The sequence below is a fragment of the Prinia subflava genome, chromosome 5, assembly GCF_021018805.1.
Source record: "Prinia subflava isolate CZ2003 ecotype Zambia chromosome 5, Cam_Psub_1.2, whole genome shotgun sequence".
NCBI lineage: Eukaryota > Metazoa > Chordata > Aves > Passeriformes > Cisticolidae > Prinia > Prinia subflava.
This window is the reverse complement of record NC_086251.1, coordinates 46,813,442-46,837,654: the sequence shown is the minus strand read 5'-3', so window position 1 is coordinate 46,837,654 and position 24,213 is coordinate 46,813,442. Positions and strand designations below refer to the sequence as shown.

General features: G+C 38.3%; 1 protein-coding gene across 1 annotated transcript in view; it reads left to right on the top strand.

The window, feature by feature from the left end:
- Window positions 1-4,001: 4,001 nt before the first annotated feature.
- NRDE2 (NRDE-2, necessary for RNA interference, domain containing) overlaps window positions 4,002-24,213 on the top strand; it is a 30,879-nt gene continuing 10,667 nt past the window's right edge. Inside the window, exons 1-7 of the mRNA XM_063399199.1 lie at window positions 4,002-6,578; window positions 10,341-10,449; window positions 12,456-12,674; window positions 14,703-14,852; window positions 17,199-17,661; window positions 17,854-18,256; window positions 21,835-21,968. Of these exons, the coding sequence (XP_063255269.1) occupies window positions 6,500-6,578; window positions 10,341-10,449; window positions 12,456-12,674; window positions 14,703-14,852; window positions 17,199-17,661; window positions 17,854-18,256; window positions 21,835-21,968 (1,557 nt within the window). The 5' untranslated portion in view covers window positions 4,002-6,499. The remainder of the gene's footprint in view (window positions 6,579-10,340; window positions 10,450-12,455; window positions 12,675-14,702; window positions 14,853-17,198; window positions 17,662-17,853; window positions 18,257-21,834; window positions 21,969-24,213) is intronic.

Here is a 24,213-nt window from a genome sequence, read left to right as displayed (position 1 = left end):
GTCAGGATGCTTGTAAATATTGGAACATCATGGTTCTGGACCTGTCTCTCTGCAGGAGTTGTGGGTAGAAAAGCCCAACAAATTTCAAAATTGAATATATGAACACACTTATGTGGTGAGGTTTTCTGCAGAGAAGGCTGAACTTAGTGATTCAGACCATCCCTTGCAAACATATATCCACAAAAGGCTGGAGACTAGGCATAAATGGCAGGATCAATTTTATTTTGGGAAAACATCTAATGAGAAATTAGCATGGATTTTATATAAGAAACCATAAAATCCAGGGAAAATGCAGAATTGCTAAATGCAATAGAAAATGGAAAATTCTGACTGTTGGTGTAGCTTATTTATTTTTAAATACTGACTATGTAAGCAGACTGCATTTTGAAAAGTTCATTAGGAATATGACTCCTCCTCCAAATTAACATCTGCTCCCAAGAGACCAAAAAACCCACCTCATCACAGTAACTGGAAGCTTCACCTGTGGCTGCACAATGAAGCCATAAAGTCACCTCAAAATTATGCAGTAAGTTTTATGTTTTCTAACAAAATGGCATGTAACACTTATTTTGATTTGAGAATAAAAGTATGTCATGTGCATTTTTCTTGCAGGAGGATCTATTCCTGCAGTATTTTAAAAAGAAAGACGGCAGAACTACATGGTAAAAAATATAAAAATAGGCCAAAAATAAGGGTGGATGTGGGGTAGGGTTTTTTGTTTGTTTGTTTGATCTGGTTTGCATTTTTTCGAGGACCACAATTCCTTGCCTCTTTTCTCTGCAAAAAGAAACTGGACAAAATTTTATGGGTCTGGATATGTACAGGAAGTTCTGATCATTCTGAATTTCTTTAAATGTTCTAGTCTCTGCCCCGAGAAGCTTGTATAAAATGCTCGTGAGCCTTTCTAGTAAACAAAATGCTGTGATTATGTCTGCAAAATACCTCCTTCCTCTCCTGCTGTGTTTTGTTTGCAGGAAATGGACTGTGAACAATATCAAGACCCCAATTTTTTTGGAATCTGTATAGAAATACAGACTTATATTCACATTTTCATACATGAATACATAGCAGAACTTAAAATACTTTACAACTCTGAGGTTTATGTCTAAACACCTGATAGACCTGTCTAAAGTATGGCTTTGATGCAGATTTTTCATATTAATTGTGTTGCTGTTTATATTTTGTATAATGGAACAGTGTATACATATTTCAAACTTGCCTACAGGATCAGTCTGACCATGGCTTCAACTTGAAGTTCAAGGCCAGCACTACCATACAGCCTGAAAAAATCAAATAAAAAACTTCCTTTAGGTATTTGAAGTGTAGCATCAGAATGTGTATCTGAACTGAACCAGTTATCTTTATTACATATGTCCATCACAAATATACCTGTCATAACTGATCTACCCAGCAAGCATTTGATAGCCCAGCAAGCTTTTTGTCAGTGAAGATTTTACAGATAGAACTTGGATCAGTAAATAAACCACCAGATTTATTAAAGCATTAGAAAGATGCCCTGACAGCCCTTGTGAAAATATTAGCAAAAATGCATCAATCATCTTGTATATGTTTATTTTCTCTTTAATTTTATCTGTTGAAGGAAAAATGTTTGCACATTTCCCATATAATTTTATAGCCCTATTTTATTAATAATTTAAACTGCTAAGATTTTATTCAGGTATTGTTTATTACATTGTAAGAATAAGGCAGTAGAATTGCATTTTTATAATGTAATTTTCAAAATCTCTGTATAAAATACTCTACTGACCTGTAAAGTAGGTCCTTTGAGGAGAAAATATGATACATTAAATGTCATAGCAGTATTATACAATATCATCACCAAGAAAACTTATTGTGCAAGTAATATAGATAATTAAAACTGAAGAGAACATTAGTAGTTGAAATTTGTAGCTAAATATGAGTTATTTCCCTATAAAAATACAAGAGAAGCCCCTTTGAAAGACAGATGTAAAATTATTATACATTAGTGTCCAACTGTTTTGTTTAGATCTGTCAGTTTTGAGGACTGGAAGAATAACATTTAAGAAGAACTTTTTCTTAGAAGACATCTTCTTGAGTTTCCTCTCTCAAACAACAGCAAAGCGTGAGATGACAGAGAGCTCTACATCTTTCCCTCTGTGGAATGCCCCAGCCATGCCTTGCTTGATGCTAGCAGCATGAATTTGGTTATTTGGGAGAGAAAGCCAGCAGGGAGCAGAGGTGGTGGAGGTTTGGTCCCTGGGGAGGCCTGTCCTCTCCTCCTGAAGTGAGCAGCAGATGTGGAGGGTGAAAGGCTGGGAAGTGTAACAGCAGCTTTGCAGGGAGAGAGAGCAGAGCCAATCTCCAGCTCCACACAGCCCTGCCCTCCCCAGCCACGGGCCCCTCCAGGCTGGGCATTCTTCAGCCTGGAGAATCCAGCCTGTCCAGCCTGTCCTTGTCCCCAGGGTGGTTCCTGATTCCAGGGCTAGCGCTGCCCCTGGTGCTCCCAGTGCCCTGCTCCTGACTGGGGAGCTCCTGGCCTGGCCTGCACAGCTCCTGGGCCCCCAGGAGCTGCCAGTCCACACAGGACGCTGACAACAGGGCAGAAAGAGGAAATAAAATAGCTACAGGGACTTAATTAGCACCACTGAAGTCCCCAACATGTGATAGTCCTGCAGGAGATGATTTCCTCTGTGCTGTTCTCGTGGCAAGGCTGGCCATGGCATGGTGCTGAGGTTACAGCCCAGCAGCCACGCGTCGCACCTGGCAGAGCTGGAAACAGAGCTCTTGTGTTTCTGCATGCTGAGTAGGTGTCAATAAAAAATTAGACCTTGGTAAAATTACTGAGTAAGGTCTCAGTACGTCTGAGTAGTGCTGGCATAGACATAAAGATTTTTAGTGAAAGAAACCTGAGGAAGGACCGGGAAAATGTAGAGTAAGGCTGGAAACTTGGCGCGCCATCAGGACAGGAACCTGTGTTATTGGAAATCCTGTAGTGCTCCATAGGTCCCACTGCAGGGAGATACAGTTATAGCCTCCTCCTTTTCCATTTGCCCAGTTCCTGTCACTCCTGGAACATGCTAAATGCATCGTATGAAAGCCACATAGGAGTAAGCTGCATAAGCATTCTCATCATGATACAAGTGCATCATCACATAAAGCACTCAGGGCATCAGTGAGGTTTGGAAAGGCTGATGGAGCAAAAGCCTGCAGTCTGTCACATTAGGGCTGCTCGGGGGAGCCAGAGGTGGCACCAGTGAATACATCCAACTGTCCCTCTAGCTCTGTGGCCACAGAGGGATTCGAATTACTGCTTCAATGGCACCCATTTCACAAATGTCAGAATCACAAATATCCACTACAATTTCATTGTAATAAGGAAAATGTTATGGACCTCATGAGAGGGATTGTTTTTGCCCCTAAATACAATGCTATGATTTTATCAAAACATACAAAAGAACTCAAATCCTAAATCTGCTATAAACAATCCCTCTCACATCTGTTTAGGTAGTTCAGTACATTATTCATTATAAAGCTTTTCAAAGAAGAAAATCCTTATCAAAGAAGAAAAATTCTTACAGTTGATTAATTTAAAAAAAAACAACTATACCAGATTTTAGTATGTTAAATAGGTAGACACAATGTAAAAAGCAGACCAGAGTGTTCTTAAGGGACTTGTTAGTTCCTATAGTTGGTTAGTTCATTCCTTCTTATTAACAAGGAACTCATGTTATATGCAGCTACTGTAGTTTTATCTGTAATGATGGTTTGCTTTTATGAGGATAGAACTGAAGAAACTGCTGAGTATTTCTTTACTCTAGACATCAAGAGGTCCTTTGGTGAGACTTTTTAGTAAATCCTAAGGAAAAGTGTGGCTCAACTGCATCGAGGCAACCAATTTATTTAACACATTGGATACATTGCAGAAAACTACATTTCATCACCATGGGTACTGCTCATTCAAAAATACAAAGAAATGTCAAAGCAGATTTTACTGCAGAGCCAACTTTACTAATGTTAAATCGTAACGACTTGTGCAATAATCTAAAAGCAACATTCATTCAAGTTTAACTTCATTTCTGATAATGGAAGATACTTCTTTCAATTTGTGGTAGTGTTAAATATTGCTAGTTTGGTTGGGGTTTTCTTTGTCACAGTAACAGATGTATGGCAACAGTAATTCTGTGTGTTAATGTATCCTTCTCTTTAGCCATAATCTGGTATAACTTTCAGGGACAGAGCATAAATCTGTGCATAGGATTCTTATAAACTCTCTCTTTGGTCATTTGCTTTACTCTCAAAAAGCACATTTTCTGTATTCTCTTTGTTGAGAAGCCATTAGCTACCATCACTGTGAGCAGGTCAGAGACAATGCAAAAAATGACAATCTGCAAATTAATTGAGTGCTTTTTTATTAAATCTATTTAGTTTATCTTGCACTAGAGCATCAAAAGCTTGAAAGGGCTTTGAGTCTCACTCATAAGAGAAGAGGTAAATAATTATTCCTCTGTAGGTAGGTGGTAGTTTTCTCATTGCTGAAGTATGCAGAATAAACACATTTACAGATTTCAGGAACTTCCAAATATGATAACACATATTTCCATGAACAGGAGAGTTCTGACTCAACTTTCTCAGTGGGTCAGTCTCCCAATGTAAACTGCATGCACACTGCAGTTTTGCTCCCACTAAAATCCTGCTGTGAGTTCTGACCTATTTTCATTTCATTTGCAGTAATAACCTGTAACCCTCTTTTAAATTTGGTTGATATTGGTCACGAGTTCTAAAACTACCTGGAGAAATTATGCCAGAAGACAACTGCAGCTTACAAAATTACATATGTTTTCTGTTCTCGCAATAAAGACTAAAAAGTGCATGTGGCAAGGTAATTATTTTTTTAATTCTCTTCAAAATTGGTAAGGTGCTTCTTTGAGATTACTTCCCTATCTTCTGTATCAGTTCTAGGTAGATATATATTTCTATATATTACATACTACACTTTCTACATTCTAATGTTTTACTACAAAACTTCATAGAACAAAACTTGCCTCCACATCAGTAGGTGAGTGTACATTTAATGCCAAACTTTCCAAGTTGGCAATCAGGCCTCACTCGTTTGATGACTTCCAGACTATCGGTGTCCATGATCACTGTTTTGTTCTGAATCCTCTCCTCTCTGTACTTTCATACTTATCTCCTGTTGATGAATAGCATTTTATGGACCAATAATAAACTAAAGGTAGGAAACAAGGACTAAGAAATAGTTTTAGAATTTTTTGAAGGATGAAGTCATCAGCATCTAAAAAAAGGCTGCAAATGCAGTGACTGTAGAGTTGACAAAGTGTGCAGATGGTGCAAAGGTATTTGCAGCAATCAACTGGAAATCTGACTGAGAAAGGTCACCGAAGTATTTAAAAGATGAATTATAAAATTACCAAAAAAATCAATTTGGTAGATGTGAAGCAGTGTGTACAGGGAATTTAATCCTATTATCTACACACAGTAGTTACCTGTTATCTTTTGCCAATCACAAATGGTCTCTCGACAGATGCTGGAGCACAGGAGAAGACAAAAGCCAAACAGGATGATCAGAAGGCATTGGAAAAGGAGCACAAAGCAAACCAGTCATCATAATTCAATATAATCCCTAAATTCACTGTACACCTTAATCATTATGTGAAATTCTGATCATGCACTAGTTTTAATGTAAGAATTGGAAAAACTAAAGAAATTCAACAAGGAGTGGCTTTAGCATACAAAGAAAATAGGCAAAATTTTCAGTCTAGGAAGGAGAATATTGAAGTACATTAATAGGGTATTAAAATTTGCAGAAAAAGTGAATAGGGTGCTTATTTTCTCCTCACAATGCAAGAATCAGGCACTGGCTAGAGAATAAAAGGAAATACTGTTTCAGACAATACATAATTAAGAAGCGGAACATCCTGTCCAAGAAAGCACAAAGTGTCAAAGCATAAAAAGTTATTTTTCTCGTTCCTTTGTGGAGGGCAGGCTCATGGATGCTATCAGACATGCCGGCTGACTCCGCGGCCAGGAGGCTGAGGAAGGGCCGAGTGCAGGAGGTTATCTGTGCCCTCGCTGCCGGTGCTGGGACAGGCTGCCAGGGCCTCCGGGCATACCTGGTTACCAACAGAAAGGCCGCCTGGCCTCCTACAGCATCACCCTTTACACAGCCGAGCGCTCCAGGCTCTGGAGACCCCGCTCGGCTGTTCCGTCCCGGAGAGCTTCATGAGGGATAAGGGCGGTGGGAAGGACGGGCTGGCTCTGGAAACTCCACCCCGCCTCTCCCCGCAGCAGTTCCCGCTCCAGTCCCGCAGTGCGGCGGCGGAGGGCGCACGATCGGCAGAGGCGCAGGGAAAGCCGCCCGCCAGCAGCGATCCCCGCCCGGGCCTCCTTCCCCAGCCGCCATCTTGGGCCGGGCGGAAGAACTACCGCTCCCAGCGCGCTCGGCGCCGCGGCGCCATCTTGCTGCCGGCCGCTCGCGGGGGGCGGCGACGGCCGAGACATGGCGCTGTTCCCCGCCTTCGCCGGGGCCGCGCAGCCCGGGGAGCCCCCCGCCGGCAGCTCCGAGGGCTCCGCCAGAGGTAAAGTCCTAGGAGAACCCTCTTCCCCTTAACAGCTCTCCAGTGGCCCTCGGCACACGCCGCCAGCCCCGCTCCGGCCGTGCTTCGCCCCGCCGTGGAGCGGCGGTGGGGGCGGTGCTGCCGGCGGGCCGGGCCCATCGGCCCGTAACCATCGCCCCCGGAGGCTGCGGAGCGCGGCACCGGGGCGTTTGGTTTGTTGTTGGTTTTGTTATTTTCTTTCTTTCCCCCTTTTTTTTTTTTTTTTTTCCTCACTAGCTTTGGATATCTTGAAAAGTGTTTTTAAATTCCGTGTTCATTAAGCCAAATCATAGTAGTAAAGGACTTTTTTGGAAGGTTACAAATGAGATTATGAGTCGTATCACATTGACTGTTGTAGTTGATGTCTAGTGAGTAATGTTTTTAATAAAATAAATAATACTATTAAAGTAAATAACACTGTCTAGTGTAATGCCAAGCGGTGAAGTAGGTACTATGTTTATTGATTTTACTGAACAGGATTTAAACTAACCCTTACTTTTGCTTGCTAGGTTCTACCACTCTTAAATCTGTCCATTCTCTAGATAGGGAAACCTAAGAATTATTTACCCAGGCTAAATTTCTTGTATGTTTGGTGCAGTCGGTAAGGTGCATTAGCCTCTTGTTCTAACCCCTGCGTTACCCCTGATGGCATTACCGTGGTTGATACTTTGTCAGTACAGAGATGGTCTGGCTGCATTTGGGACCTGTTCTGGTAATCACACTTGCTGTAGGGAGTAGTGGACATAACAAGATCCCAAACTGTAGCTATTAGGAATAGAGGAGCTGCTCTCTCAGGGAGAGATGCAGTAAAGTTCTCTGGTAATAAGACTTTATATTGTAAAACTTTAGGAATTTAGCCTTTAAGTTTGTTATGGTAGCCTATGTTGCTTCAGGCCATCTGTCTGGAAGATGAGATTATACAGAAAAAGATGTAAGACTGGCTTCTGGATCCAGATTTCAGTTGTTAGCACTGCTTATGACTTAAATTTTGGCATACTGGAAGCTTTTTGTGTGAGAATTATTGCTAAAACTGGAACATAATTTGTTTGGGTTATGTTTTAATAAATATTGTACTTTGTTGTTGACAACGACATCTTAATGTAAGTTGTAAAAATTGATATTCATTCAGAACCACATTTATGGTGGTGTATATCAAATTTCACACATTCAGCTTGTGAGAACTTGAGAACTTGACAGGCGTCAATCTCTCTGATAGATGGTTCTCTGCTCAGACCTGATGTGAAGCCAAAGTGCATCATTATACAGCAATCCCAGAGTATTTTGATTTTAATGTTGTGTTAAACTAAGGTTCCATTACCAGACATTTAGGACTGCTTCATAGCTTTATTTTAAAAGTTGAAGTAATAATTATATATATATATAGGTCATATTTCATGCAGCCAACCACTCTGCCTCATGCTTTTAAAAAACTTCCTGAACCATTTCTAAAGTCAAAGTGCCGTATGAAACAGAAACAGAAGCGGTGCTTACACTTCCTAGGCTGCCCAATTGCTGAGTTGCAGCAGCCTCTAGAGTTCTGCAATTTTGCATATACTTCATTACAATTATGTTGTCAAGCTTAATTAGCGTTTGGTGGAAGATAAATTGCAAATTTATCTGTAGCTATGAAGAGAGCAGTGGTAATAAGTAACCCTGGTGACATTAGTAAGCATAATGCGCAGCATTATTTGCAGTGTGAACCCTGCTGTAGGTTAGATGATGCAGTGAATTTTGCTGAAAGCAGATTTTCAGGATTCTGAGAGGCAACAGAAGGGCTCGTGTAACTCTTAAAAATTGTCTGTGTAGACATGCACTGTAAAGTTTTAATTTTTCTTTTTGCTTGAGAAGGTATAAAGAGAATGTCATTGGATTGCTTCAGCTGTTGTGCTCACAAATGTGTAACAAGTACATGTATATTATTGAAAAATAGATCTTTTATATCTGCTCTGCGAAAATGGTAAACTTCTTAGAGAGTCTACAAGAAAAAAGCCTAACAAGTCAAGAGATAGTGTTTTAAAGTTTGGAATGCACTGTGATGTTTGAAATGCTTGTATCCAGCTAACATTCACTTGGGATTACTACAAGCAGTTTGAACTTGCATGTGGCATAATGGCAAAAATTGCTCATTTCTTTCCGAGTATTAGGTCAGTTTGATTAAATTCTTCAGAAAATACTGTACTTGGAGAGTTCTGAACTTCCCTGCTCTAGCCACAGAGGTGTATTGATTCTGCTGCAGGGCTTGATTCTCATGGAGTGATTCTTCAATACATTAAAGATGCAATTTGATCTTATCTGCTTAGGTAGAACCAAGCTAGAGGAACAGGCTGGGAAGTGGTGCATGGTGGTGTTCTGCAGCATGGTTGGGCTGCTCATGGGAAGTGTGTTTTGGTCTTGACAGTGCCACGAATTGTGGATTGTCCCATGCACAGAGATGGAGATTCAAGAGCCAGGGAGGTGAACACTCCTCATGGGGCCTTTCATAGTGGGGGTGGACTCCTGGGAAACACAAACTGTAGCTTTGCTCTATTTTATGTATTTCTGGATGTGTTTAACTTAGGTTAACAAACTGTTCTGCAGCCTACTCTGCTTTAAATCCTTTTGAGGATGACAGCTCAGGGACATGAGACAGAAGAAAGCTTTTCATACCAAAATTCTGTTTCTGAAAGAAATGCTTTAGAAGGAGGAGAGGTACATTGCTTGACAGACAATGAGTTCATGCTGTTTAAGGAGTAGAGGTCAGTGTAGTCAGTGTAGACAAGCGTGTAACAGGAAGAACACTGAGGCAGAAGTGATTGTAAAGAGCATGGAGGAGAGGCAGGGAGACCAGATTTGTTCCTTATGTTATCTCTGTCAATGTGGCACTGGAGGGGCTGCTGTTCTGTATTTTCACAAAATAACTTTCATTGTTTACCAGATAAGAAATTTCACATGCTTAAAAGAATTCTAGAAATGAAAACTCTGTGAAAGCCATTATTAAACTTTTTATATCAGTAAAATTGTGACAAAAAATTTCCCTTCCATATCCTGTGACTGAAATGCAGAGATTTAGATGCAGAATGCTTAATGCTGACTAGTGTATCTAAATTAGCATCAGTTAGCTTTCTTTCACACTGTTGAAAGGTCCAATGATATTTCAGTGATTAGAGAACTGAGAATCCAGTGACATGTTTTGGCCATGTATAAAACACTTGAGTATTCTTATCAGTAATGGATGTGCCTATCAATAAAATTGTGTTAAGAATATTTTTCCCAAATTCAGTAAAGTACACTTTTGTTAGTTTGTATAAGCTTTATCACATTCATTAACTATACCTTTTGTTTAATTATGCCTTTCTGTAATTTTTTAATTTCACTTTTGAAATATGTAACTACTTCTATTCTATATTGTATATAGAAATTCATGTGTCATTGGTGTATATTAGTAAATATATTATGATACAATAGATTATTTTATACAACAAATTTATACAGTCTGTAAATATAGAGAGTTAGAACTTCTAAATCACAAAAATGAATGTTGGATAGATTATTTTTTTATGTATAAAGCTGTATATTAAACATGGAATCTGCTTTCAGTATGCGCTAAATGCAAACTTCCTGGACGGCTTTCCAGTATGCTCACTTATTGCACATGACTTAGACATTTACTGTGAATTTAACTGTCTGCTGACTAGATTAACTCCCAACTTAAAGAAGCACAGCAAGCTAATTTGTATTGATCTCACATTTTTTTTTTACCTACAGAGTTAGACTGGCTTAGTAACCCAAGCTTCTCTGCAGAAGATGCACTATTACTGCACCAGCGCACTACAGAAGTTGCCAATCTCATTCCTGAAAAATCACCATTAATAAGGTAGAGTGTACTTCAATGTCTTTTGAAAGAGCCTCTTTCTTTTGTCCTGCTTGTCTTTTGTTATGTGAGACGAAATTCAGAAGCTAAAAGCTACTTTTCATTCTACTGTTCAGTGTTTTAAAATGCCTGAACTGAGTCATGTGTAAAAGAATGAATAACGTTTCATGTCTTTTAACTTAAAATAATGAGAAATTGTATGTATGCAGTTGCATTCCCATTTTCTTTTTCTCAGAGCTGCATTTAAATGGTTGTTATTTTGGAATGGAGAAGGAACTGAGCAATCATGATTCTTCATTAGCTTTTCAATGTCTGAAGTGACCCTTGAAATACTCTAAAGATTAAGCATCAGCTTTATGATTTCTCTGTGGAAATCAGAGAAATCAGCCATTTCACAGTTGAGTTTTTCATTTTTTGAAAAACAGCTGCAGATGTGAACTAATGAAATATTACATATATCAGGTTGAGTGTGGCTGTAGAACATGCTGGTCAGCTGAAGTGGGTGATTATGTCCTTTTGTAGAAATGAGCTTTAAGCAGCCACGTTTGCTGAAGAACTGGTTTTAATACATTCACTGCACTGGTTGCTATACTTGGCTTATCTACTCTGTAACTGGCACACAAGAGTGAATGCAGTCAGGTTGTAGTTGTCAGGTTCAAAACCTTAGTCATTTTTAATTTGATACCAGCTGCCTTGTTTGGTAGGTCACCACAATGGTGATTATGGGTGGTCATGATAGAGAATATCTTTATAATGCCAAGCACACCAGGGTACATCTTTTTCTCTACTTAGTCTTGCATTTACATGCATTGTGTGTTTGAAATGCAATCAGTGTTTTGTTTATCATTCTACTGTGTTTCTTCAAATCTTTTAGGACTTCCATGTCATAAAGCTAAGGATTTTGCAAGTTACCATTAGATAGAATGACATAATAAACCCACCATATTAATTTTATCTTTGAAAAGGGCTTTGAAAAAAATGGTATGTAGAAAAATGTTTGGGTGTTTGTTGTTTGGGGTTATTTTTGCCTATTACTTGAGTACTTGATTTAATAAAAATGAATTGGTTTTATCTCAGTTCAATAAAAACTAATTGCTCCAACCTACTTGATGGTTTTGAGAGGGTTTGCTTTGTTTGGTTTGCAGAAGTTTGTGTGTTTGTTTCAAAGATCTTCTAATGGTTCCTCTTTGGTTTCTTTTTCCTTAGTGTCCACAAAAAAATTGTATCAGGGCTCTTGCTTGAGATGCCTTGTTTTGAAAATACAATATTTTCTTTTATTGACACTTTAGGAATACTAAGAGTTGCCACTCCTTTCTTTCATTGAAAGATTGCAAAAAAAAAAAAAAGTTTAAAAAGAGCTTGTGCTTTAATTAAGGGTTAGAGAAGACCTCCATTATTCATTTGGTTATTAAGTGTGGGAGATTTTGTGGTATGTACAGTAATATACATGTGCTTTGCCAAAACTATGTATCCTTTGTGTGATCTCTTAATAACTTGGTTGTTTGTTGTACACAGTGTTATTTATTACATTATACTCTATTATATGATAACATTAGTTGAGTAGTCATCAAAAATTGTTTATTGATTGGTGGATTTGGGTTTTTTTAATCTGGAAGTGATTTTTAAAAGTGTGGTTTTGATACTTCTTATATAAGTCATGGAAAAAACAGGGAAAAAAATTCAGACTTTTTTCTTTTGCAGATCACATTGAAATATTTCTCAGTCTTTTAGCTTGACCTAAGTTGTTTGGGAAAGTTAGAAAATTTTATCATCTTGGCCATCTTCTTTAATTTGGCAATGTTGACAGATGGATATTTGTACAGATCACACATCAAAATGCCTTGGCAATTAAAACATTAATTGTAGTTGTCAGTAATTGCAGCAGCTGAAAAATATACTTGTGATTTAATGCAGCTTTATATCACTTTTACTGTATATGTTACTGCTACCTTCTCAAAAAAAATTAGCTGTGTAAGTATATATAAATGTATATACTTTTTTCCAAGCAGGACTTCTTCAAGATCCGAAGTGTCAGAGGAGAGTGACACAGATGAGAGTCTGAAACAGACAAGTAAGAAAAGAAAAAAGAAAAAGAAAAAGCATCACCACAATAAGAAGACAAAAAAGAAAACCAAAGGAGATTCCAGTAGCAGCGAATCAGATGTGGACACTAAGCACATTAAGGACAAAGGAAGTGGCAAAAACAGTGGAAAGGAAGCAGCAGCAAAGTATGTATATATGAACACTATGCAAGATGTAAATTCATTGTGTTCTTGTGCTTGTTTCTTCAACTGAAACTTTGACCACTGGTTGATCATCTTCTTCTAAGCTTTGTATGACTAAACCTGCATTCAAAGCAAGGGAAACAGATTTAGAACCACTTGTTTAATCATATCAAAAAACTGTGACTCAAATATTCAGTGAAGTGCTGTTGTACAGAGCAAAGCATGGTATGATGGTTGTGAAATAAATTTTTAAAGTCATGTAGAGGCTTATGTTCAGTTTTTGCAACCATCTTGTTTCCTTTCACAGATCTTTTATGAGGGTTTGGAAAGCGATTGTTTTAAACATTCTTAATTAGTGCAGAAATCTTAATATGTGGCTGGGTTTGCCTTGTAATGTAGCTTCTTCCTCACAGAGTTAGCATTTCCTTTTTTTTCATTTTAAGACAAATATTGTTGATTTGTATTTTTACATCCAAATATTTAGCTTCATGCTTTCTACTTCAATTATGAATATTTGAACAATTGAAATAGTTTTGTTAAACCTTCTTCGTTAATTCCAGGAGCTCTAAAGTACTGTGTAATTAGTGGAGATGTCATTTTTATGGAACAGGAAAACAGGCATGTAGTGACTGTCATGACCTTTGAGCAGCTGCAGAGGTTCTGTGAAAGCAGCAAGTATCCGGGTTTGGCACACCTAGCTGTGCCTTCCTCAGGCTGTTGGGTTTTCAGCATTTCGAGGTGGCCCTGTCCAGCTGGCTGTGAGTCACCTTCTCCTGGTTCTCACCATGTCTGCTAGTGTGAGCAGCCATTTTGCCTCTCTCTGATTCCCTGGATCCTTTGTTTTCTTTGGCATCAGCAGCTCTGGCTCTAATTCACCACACTGCAGCTGCTTCTGTGATAGAATGAGGATTTGGTGACATTAAGGAATTGTTGCTACAATTGATGTAGTCTAGGTGGTTTTTGAATCTCCCCCAGTTTAGTACTTTTCTCAAGGGGGATTAATCAGGAGCTGAAAGTGCAAGTTTGTGGGATGTGCCTATACCAAGGCAACATGGTTTCCCTGTGGAAGAGTGGTGGAGATACTGCAGATGTTGTCTGATACCTTTAGCCACAGGTGGCTCCTCCTTTATGAGAACTTTTATTGCTTTGTGGGGGCTAAGGCTTCCTTGACTGTGAGGAAGGACAGTAAAAATGGGTGCTAAACCCATTCTGCTCAGTCCCATCACTCATCTGTGCTGGAAAGGTGCCTGGGTGTGGTTCATAAGCTGCTTGCTAAGTTGGACCAGCCAGCCAGTGCTTTGCCCAAATAAAACTGTTGAAGTTCTTTCATGGTATCTTTTTCTACTACTTTCCATAAATTGTTGATGCTGACAGAATACTGAATTTTCAAAAGACTGGTTTTGAAACCTGAACCACAAAATTGCTCTGAATGTGAAACGTGTTGCGAAATTTTAGAAAACTTTTCAAGACTCTAAAACTCACATATTTGTACCATGAATTCAGATTGGAAATTCATAGTTATCCACAGTTCAGAGGCAGGTCTCAATTTCCACTTATTATCATTTGTATAACTGTAATCCATAAATCACTTTAATACACACTGTTTTATCAAATGCATGAGTATAATTACAGCTAGTCAGTCCTCTTACTAGGACTTCTTTTATCTTCTTTTCCTTGATGGTAATACCCTACCAAGACAAAGGTAAATTTTGAAAGTAGTAGTATGTGGCTTTTGGATTATAGTGTGCCAAGCCATTGATTAGATTGATTGGTTTAATCTGGTTATTACCTTTCCTTATAATACAGTTTTTGGAAGTGCAGAGACTTTTAGTGTTTTGATTTGATGATTCTATTAGTGTATTTCTAATTGTTTTTTTTTGAAGTGTGGGACTGGCTTTGCAAGAGTGGATCACATACAATGACTTTGAATAAGTTAAATTATTATGAACTACAGAAATGTAATGTTTCTTGGGTTATGTAAATGAATATGTGCACAAATGCTTAGAATATCCTCTCTGTCCTTGTCTGCAGTCTAGGTAGGAAAGCATCAAATGCTCCCAGCAGTCGCTCTATTTGGCTTGATGATATTCAGGCCCCCACAGCAGACACCTTCCGGATAGACAAGAAACCAGACCCTGCCAACTGGGCCTACAAATCCTTGTACCGCGGGGACATAGCCAGGTACTGAACCTTGTTCTCTACTGGTGTCCAAACTGGCACACTTGAGTCTGTCTGCAAGGTTTTTACATAGAAGATGAGACAAGGTAACTGAGTAGCTCATTTCAAACTTTGGCTTGGCGTTGGGCCAGTGTCAGTGACACCTGATATCCCTAGGGTGTCTGTGCTGGGACAAGTGCTGTCTAACGTGTTCTTCATCAGTGACATGGACAGCAGGATCGAGTGCACACTCAGTAAGTTTCCAGAGGGACCTGTGCAAGCTCAGCAAGGGGGCCCTCATGAGATTTAGCAATGGCAAGGTGCTGCACTGGGTCAGGGCAACCCCGGCTATCAACACAGGCTGGAGGATGAACAGATCAGAGCAGCCCTGACAAGAAAGACTTGGGGGTGCTGGTGGATGACAGCAAAGATGAGAGCAAGTGGATGATGAGCCAGAAATATGTGCTGGCAGCCCAAAAAGCCAATTGTATCCTGGGCTGCACCAAAGCAGTGTGGGCAGCAGGGCAAGGGTGGGGATTCTGCCCCTCTGCTCTGCCCTGGTGAGGCCTCACCTGCAGTGCTGCATCCAGCTCTGGAGTTCCCAAAGGAACGACATGGACCTGTTAGAGTGAGTCCGGAGAAGGGCCACCAGATTGATCACAGAGAGCTGGAGCACCTCTCTCTCCTATGAGTAAAGGCTGAGAGAACTGGAGTTGTTCAGCCTGGAAAAGAAGGCTCCATCCAGTACCTGAAGGGAGCCTACAAGAAAGATGGAGAGGGACTTTTTACAAGGGCATATAGTGATAGGACATGAGGAAATGGTTTTAAACTGAAAAAATAGGTTTTGATTCAATATTAGGAAGAAATTTTTTACTGTGAGGATGTTGAGGCACTGGAATAGGCTGCCCAGAGATGAGGATGCCCCATCCCTGGAAATGTTCGAGGCCAGGCTGGAAGGAGCTTTGAGCAGCCTGATCTAGTGGAAGGTGTCTCTGCCCATGGGGTTGGAACAAGATCATCTGTAAGGCCCCTTCCAACCCAAACCATTCTATAATTCTTGGATGAATATTTTAAAAGGCAAAAGATGGCATGAAATAATGGGTATAATGTGCATGATTTTCATTGTTTTTAAAAACATTCTCTGTAGCAAACTACAGGGCCCTCTAGAGGTGGCAGCATGGGGCAGATTCAAAGGTATGTTTTTGAGGTCAGAAATCCCAGGTTCTGTTATTAATCATCTGTAGGCAAGTGCTCTTTTTGTTCTCTTGTTCTGTTTCTGTGTCTGAAAGGGAAGTGAAGGTATTGATTATTTCATACTAGATTTGTCAAGAGGTTTACTTACTTGAGTAGTTTGATACTCTTGTAAAAAAAAGTTACGGATATTTTCTTAGCATACAGATTTCTTCACCCAGACATTGTACTGGGATGTGTCTGTCCTATGCAATGCTGTGTTTCATGTTAGTATAGATGAAATTGCACCTTGAATATCCTTAGTGTGTTACTGGTACTGTGATGATCCTTCAGAACATATCTTTGCTTTAGTACAGAAGCCCCTCCAAAGGAGCCTACAGTTGGCTCATGCATTATGTATGTACACTTCTTGATTTTCTCAGGAAAACATTTTACCATATATACAATAATACTGTATATAATTATTTGTGGAGGAGGGAGGGAGAATTTATGGGTTATATTTTTGTAGCATTTTGTGCCTTTGCAAAAAGATTGCTTGGTTACAATTTTTTTTTCAATTTTCTATCACCTTTGGATTGTCAGCTATTTTCTGATATGAAAAGTATTACTTTAGCATTGCATGTCACTATATCTGCCACTGAAATTACATTCTTGGTAATATTTGAAGATTGTATTTTCCTGTCTTAAACCATAGGATTATTGTGGTCTTTATGAACTTGGCCTCTCTTTTTCTCTTCACACCTCCCTCCACTTTTTGGCATATAAAATAGACAGAGGCCTAGGGATGCAAAAGGAAATTACTGGACTGAACAACTGGTGTCTCATTTTCAGTTTAAAATAATCTAATCTAAGTAACCCTAAGTAATGTCCGTTGTTCTTTCTCCAGGTTTATCTATGTGGCTTAAAATGATGGAAAGGAAAAAGGGTTTTCTTCTGCTTGAGTATGACATACATTGTTGAACTCAGACAATTATTAGTATCATAGTAAAAGTATTATGGTGCTGAAAGAATTTATAAGTTGAAGTCTTAAATGAGCAGAAATTTACCAGGCTCTTAAGCTTTTGAAGGTCTAGGCATACATTATTTGGGTTAATTTGAATGAAAGGATTTCTTTCGAGAAGGAGGTATCTTTTCTAATGTGTATTTTAGAAGATGTTTAATTGTATTTTCCTCTCCAAGGTATAAAAGGAAAGGCGAGTCCTGTCTTGGCATAGATGCAAAGAAACACTGTATAATTTGGGACAGTTCTGCATCAAAAAGGAAGCAAGCACAGAGTCGACCTGAGCGCTACTTTACAAAGAACAATGTGAAGATGCTGAACACAGATGGCATTCTTGTTTGTAATAAAAATTCTCCATCTGATCCACCTGCTTTCATACCAGTTTCCCAAGTGGAAATGGATGATTCTTCTGACAAAACAGAAGTAAATCCTCTTGGGATTTATGATCCATCAACCACAGTGTGGCTGCAAGGAAAAGCGTGCAAGAGTGCAGATAATGAGTCTGTAAATACACAGCAAACAACTCAAGAGCCTGGGATAAACATGAACTCCATTCTAATGTCAAAAGTAGAAGAATATAACAAGAAAGTCAGAGAAAACCCAAGAGATATTAATGCTTGGATGGAATTTATTTCCTTTCAGGTATGTATTCTAATGGGCCTTGTTGCTTATTATAAATAATAAATACATGAACATTATATTGTCATTTCATTTGTTTAGAGCTGTATATATTTTGTAAGTGATAATGACCTGTTAACTTCACAAATGTCAGCATTCTTGTGATTCTAGTGATCATTCTTCCTAAGGCTGTAATGACGTTTCTTTTTTGTTTAGGATGAATTAATGAGAGGACCTAGCCCTTATGCCAGTAAGGGAGAGCAGGAATTAAGGAGAAAATCACTCAAGTTAATCTTGGAAAAGAAACTGGCCATTTTAGAGAGGGCAATTGAAAGCAATCCAAGTAATGTTGATCTGAAACTTGCCAGGCTGAAGCTTTGCACAGAATTCTGGGAACCACCAGCTGTGATCAAAGAATGGCAGAAGCTAATTTTTTTACATCCCAATAATCCAGAGATGTGGAAGAAATACCTTCTCTTCTGTCAAAGTCAGTTCACAACCTTTTCTGTTTCGAAGATCAACAGTCTCTATGGAAAGTGTTTGACAACACTGGCGGCTGTACAGGATGGCAGCATGCTATCCCATCCTCTGCTGCCTGGCACAGAAGAGGCTATGCTGGGTAAGGCTCTTTCTGCATAGTATGGTCAGATTGGTCTTTATAGGGGGTAGCTGCATGAAGAACAGATTTTCTTATGTATTGTGTGAAGCTTTTCTTCTCTACAAAGTGCCTGGCATCCTGGTTCTTAGCTGGGAATTAAAGCAAATATTCCAACCAAATATGGATGTAGCAGATCCTTCTCTGCCCCAGGAGAGTTTATGATACAACATCCATTAAAGTCTAACGTGCTGAGTGGTTTACAGTACAATGTCAGGAGACATTGGAGACTGGAGAATCACAGCCAACAGCCCGGAGATGTGCTTTTATAAAAAGGAGACCTGTGAAAAAAATAATTATCTCTTGTTTAGAAGTTTTACACCTGACTACTTTAATCCAGAAAAGATAAGGAACATTACAAGTCTGAAGTGAAATTTTGTTGAGCATCCCAGTCTGTAGATGGAGAATTCTAAGCTGTAATACCCTGTGATCATGCCTTTTGTATTTCTTCTATGCATTCATCTACCACTTTATAATTTATTATATAATTATCCCTGGAAGGAAAATAAGTCGAATAGTTAGGATGCTGGAGTGGATTCAGGGAACAAATGAGTTCATGCTCAGTTCTGGCATGGTCTTTAAATTTATTTCGAGCAAAATGACTTAACCTACTCATTGCAATTTTCTTCTCTACCTTGCTCTGTCATTGTGATTATAAATCTGTGAATACATTGAGGAGGGGAAAATATTAGTGTCACCAGGAATATATATATATATTTTTACAGTAATTTTCATTCTAAAAGAGACTATTATGGGGGAGTCCATTTTCTTTTTTTCATGTAAATCATAGTCCAAGAAACATCTTGTTTTTATCCAGTCCTGTAAATCTTGGAGCAATAATGTTATGCAATATCCAGTCTGGACTTACAGATTGAGATGCTGGGTTACCAAATTAATCTCAGGTGTTCAGATCTCATACAGTCTTTGGCTGATTCATCTGGGATCAAGCACTGGAAAAAGTGCTGCAAAGGAAAAATGCTCTGCTGGCCAGTGGATATTGTTCAGCCTGATAGCTTCTAATTGCTTCTACTGTCTCTGATTTCCAGTATTTTCATCACTTTGTACACTAACCACAAGGAATGATTCTCAGGACAAAGGTTTTATTCAGAATATTTTTGGAAACAAGAAGGTTTTTCTTTCATTTTGTTTTCCTGCACATATTTGAACATATGTGACTTATGAAATACAAACTCATGAAGCAGTTTGTAACTGCTATGAGAATTTTTTTTTAATAGAGTTCCTTTAGTAAGTTAACTAATATTAGATTGATGTTTTTTAAATACTTTTTTGCTGGCAATATCCACAGATAGCTTAAAATAAAAATGAACTCAAATTCTTGAGTGGAACGGAAACACAAGTAACTTCTTGTTGTTCTGTCTTAAGCCTGTAGTGATTTGTTTATGAACCATCTCAAGTATTTTATTTTTCCTCTTCACAATTCAAATGATAGGATTAGAGAAATTTCCCTTGGGAGACTTCCTGGTTTGAGATTTCTTAGTGACTCAGCTATGTAATTCTTGGACTGAGTTTTAATTGACATACTTATTAGGAAGGTTATCAAATTTTTCACTAAGTTAAATATACAGAATATTTCACAAACTAATTATGAGGTGAGTAGCACTGCCGATGTACATCCGGGTTACATCTTCAACCTTTGACCTTTGCTGAGGACAGTGGAAGAGCTCTAATTTTAAATCGTGGGAGACTGTGCCATCTAGTGTTCAGTATGCGGTACTATCTGCTTGGAAATAAGTGGGTGTTTTTTTAAAAAACTTTTTATTGAAAAATTTTAAAAAGATAAAGCTGAATTTAAAATGGTAGATCTGCCTTTAGGTAAATTTTGACATAAAAATTTGTAATACTTTAAGTTTACTAGGAACTGTTAATATAAAGCAGATGAATATAAAGTTTTCTTAATTTTTGCTGTATAAAGGGAGTCTTGTTTTTCAAACTGTACCTACTGGTTGGGGAGAAAATTCTTATCTTCTAGGTCAGTTCAGCTGCAGTGGTGTCTTAGCATCACGGACTGAACTGGGTATGTATTCATGCTGTTTTCAGTTTTTGCCACAGAGAAAATGCTGATCTTTGCATTTCTTCAAATACCTTTTTGTTTTTTAAAATGCAGAAAATTTTACATTCTGATTTATTTTTGGCACCAGTTTGGCAGCAAATCCTGATGAGGCATTTTCTACATTCGGAGTATTTTAATCAAAGTTCATCTCTGAAGCTGGGAGAGTAGGAAAGGACAATTTTTTCAGTGTCAGTTTGATGCAGTGCCTGAATTAGTTAAAATACTTGGGAAGATTGTATTATAAACTTAATAATTGTTTCTGTTGTTTAAATATCTTCAGAAATCTCAGAGTCTTTGTTAGCAGGAATAATCACTGACTTTGCATAAAAAATTGGATTAAATGCCTGTTTGTATATTGTAGCTGAATTCAGGTTTTTATGTGTATACATCTGATATATGCCTAAATTCAGATAAAAGGAGTAAATCATTTCCTATGTATTAAGTATAAGATGATGATTAAGAGCAGTTGCTGCTAACTTACGTTGTTACATGTATGTATCTAGACACCTAAATATTTGGATTGTTTAAAACCCTCCAAAGCAAATGTGTTTAGTGAAGGAACAGTAGTATTTAAAGACCTGTTTTACTGTTTTCCAAGCTGTCAGTGATTTAAGTCTTTATGGGCTTAGGAATTTTTGCAAGTTGATTATAATTTAAAGCAATTTGAACAGTTTCTATTGTGTTAAGACTGGAGTATAATTTGGAGTGGTTGAGTATCACTGAAATATCCTTGAGCTGCCTCATAATGGAGGTGTTCATAATACCTGTTACTTCTCCAACTCTTCAGTTGAAGACTCTCATTGCAAAATATGAAGAGAAACACTGGGACTTTGCTTCTCATTTTTTTTAAGCTGAGACTCAGGCTCAATGTGCAGTAGGGATAATACAGTGGTTAGACAAATAATTTGTTGAAGAGTGAGGGATAGGGCTTTTCCCTACTTCTAAGCAGTAATGTTTTGGCCAGAAGATTGGACTTCTCTTAACTCAGGTCTTACATAAAGGAAAAGGTAATGACAATTGGAACGAAAATGTTGTATTGCCAGCATATTATCAATGTAAATATTTCATGCAAAACTGAGGCAAAAAGGATTTTTCTTGTTATCACCTCCCTGTGTGCATTGTGATTACACCCAGCATCTTCAGAGAGGGCTCAGACACACTGACAGATGTTACATGCAATGAAGTTCAGACCATTGTGTCTAACCTTCCATCAGTAAGGACAGTTCATGTATAGCATGAATAAAAAGTTGTCTCTTTGGCACATTTAAAGTGAGCAGTCTTAAAGTTCATTAAACTGACAATTTTGACATGCATTTATGCTGTTTACTCTCCATGTTTTGAATTTGGATACTGTTCCAAAACAATTATGTTTTACAGCATGTTGTGTATGTATTTTTATATTTGTGGGCTGTAATAAAATACTCTGCAACAAAATCTGAAATACTAAAATTTTATCCTCTTTTCTTTACAGCTATATTTATTCAGCAATGCCACTTTCTGAGACAGGCTGGCCATTCTGAGAAGGCAGTGTCTTTGTTTCAGGCTCTGATTGACTTCACCTTCTTTAAGCCTGACAGTGTAAAAGATCTGCCAACAAGGGGACAGGTAGCAATTTCCATTTAAATGGGTGTGTGTCTTTATGTACTACAGAAAATGCTGTACCAGAAAAATGCTGATGAATTTTTAAGGACATAGGGAAATATTTTGGATAACAGCTTACTTAGAGGTTCTTCAAGGTATTGCTTGCATTGAAAAAATGCTTGTGGGTCCTCTGGAACTACAGGCCAAATGGTTACTTTTACTGTATGTAATAGAAATGTTACAAACCAGTCATTTCATATCTTTTTCAATAATAAAAAATGGAGCTAGCTGACCAATGTCTGTGTCTAGTTAGCACCTGCCCTCCTTCTTTTCCCCCAAAATGCTGTTGTTTTGTTACTGGTGATGGAGAGGGCTGATAAGACATAAAATCTTTCCATTCAGTTTTTGCAAAAAGTTTCTTAGGTTCTCTGTTAGCTATTTCCATTAATTTCATGGCTACATGTCATTGTAGAGACGGTCACAGCATACTGAATGAAACAGTACCATGTTTTCAGAAGGCTCAGAAGGCCTTTATTAAGGCCACATGCTGTCTTTTATACAGTTTACAACCTCGAGGGCAACTTCTAATTGGTTAACAGGTTTCTTAATTATTCTATTGGTTAGTAAAAGACATTTTACTTGTCTATCAAATCTGTCTATTCTTGGATTGTTTGCATACTTTACTGATTCTGATGGGACAAATCCCTTGTTATTACAGGTGCACTTATTTTTCACCCTCAGAATAGATTGTTGTGTTAAACACAAGATTCTCAATTCATTCTCATTCTCAAAACAGCTTCATATGGGAACTTGCAAATTACTTGTTGGCTGCATTTAGAAGAAATGACAGGCTAGTTTTTAACCCTGTTCCTACAGCTACATTAGGAACACTTTCATGCTTTCAAGTGCTTTTTATTTGACCCGTGAGATTCTGTTCAGCTTATAATGGTAAATGCTGAAGTACTGCATCACTTTTTTCTTCATTTGTTCAGGAGACTGTTGCACATGCACCCCACTAATAATAAGGAAGATAATATTTAGATGCCAGTAGCATCATTCCACTGAAATGTTAAGAACTGTTTCTTTTTTAATGAGTGGTAGAGAGGCCACCATTTAGGCAGCTGGGGTACTGTAGAGGATAAAAATTGAATTTGCTTCAGTTGCCTCACTGTCTTCCCCAGAAACTCAGACTCCAGTTATTGCTCTTCGATTAACACTGCTACCCACAAATGGAGCAATCTCATAGGTTAAAAAATAGTGATGTCTTCTGAAAGAGTTAAAATTTAGAGTTCAGTCATAGCTATCATGGAGGATTTGGTGTAGTTGCACACATACATATAGTTACAATTCTAATAATTTGAAAAACTGTATGATTACCTGGAGTAAAAATCTTAGAGCAGGTTGAAAAGGAGCCTTGATTCAAAAGGACCATGTTTGGGTTGGAAAGTGCAGTTCTTGAAAACAGGAAAATGCCAGATTTACAGCTGATCGTACATTCTGCTGTCTTACAGAAGGGTTATGACTCAGTCTGGAATTACTTGTTTCTGTACTGTTTTCACAGTTCACTTTCTCACTTTCAGCAAAGAATAAATCTGTGAGGAGCAGAATTATATTTTGCGGTTTGCTGTAAGCCTGGAATTTTCTCATGTGTTGATGCTTGGTTTTTCTTGGAGTAAATTTTATTGTTAGTATTTGTATTAAGAGTCACATCTCAGTGTCCAAGCCAAAGGTTGGTACACAGCAGAATCGTTTAATAATAGGTGAGAGATTGTCATCAGAGCTTAGGATACACAAAGCAGAGGAGGAATTGATGAATTGATGACAAAGTCACTAGGACTGGAACCCTGGACTTCTGATCCACTGGAAAGTGCCCTGACCTTTTTGGCCTCCCTAAACCTGAAAGATATAAGTCCTTACACATCTTTTCCCTCATGTCTGTAGTCTGGTCATGTTTATGTGCAATGTAATATTTTGATTTGACCATAGGTGTGTGATTGGGTTATCATTCCGTTAGCCAAATTCTTCGTGATCTCATAGAAGTTGGGGAGTAGGGGAGTTTTGGATTCTGAAAGCCACACCTTGGGGACTTTGGATCTTTATCCTTGAAAGATCTGTAAAGGACTGCAGGCACAAAAGTATTTTGCTTTATTTAAAGCCAGTTACCTTGTAAAACAAATTTTATTTTCATGAGAAGAGCTGATGACAGTCCTTACATGCCACAGCTGTAACTGAAGTACTCAATTGATCCTGCTGAATCTTAAGCAGCATC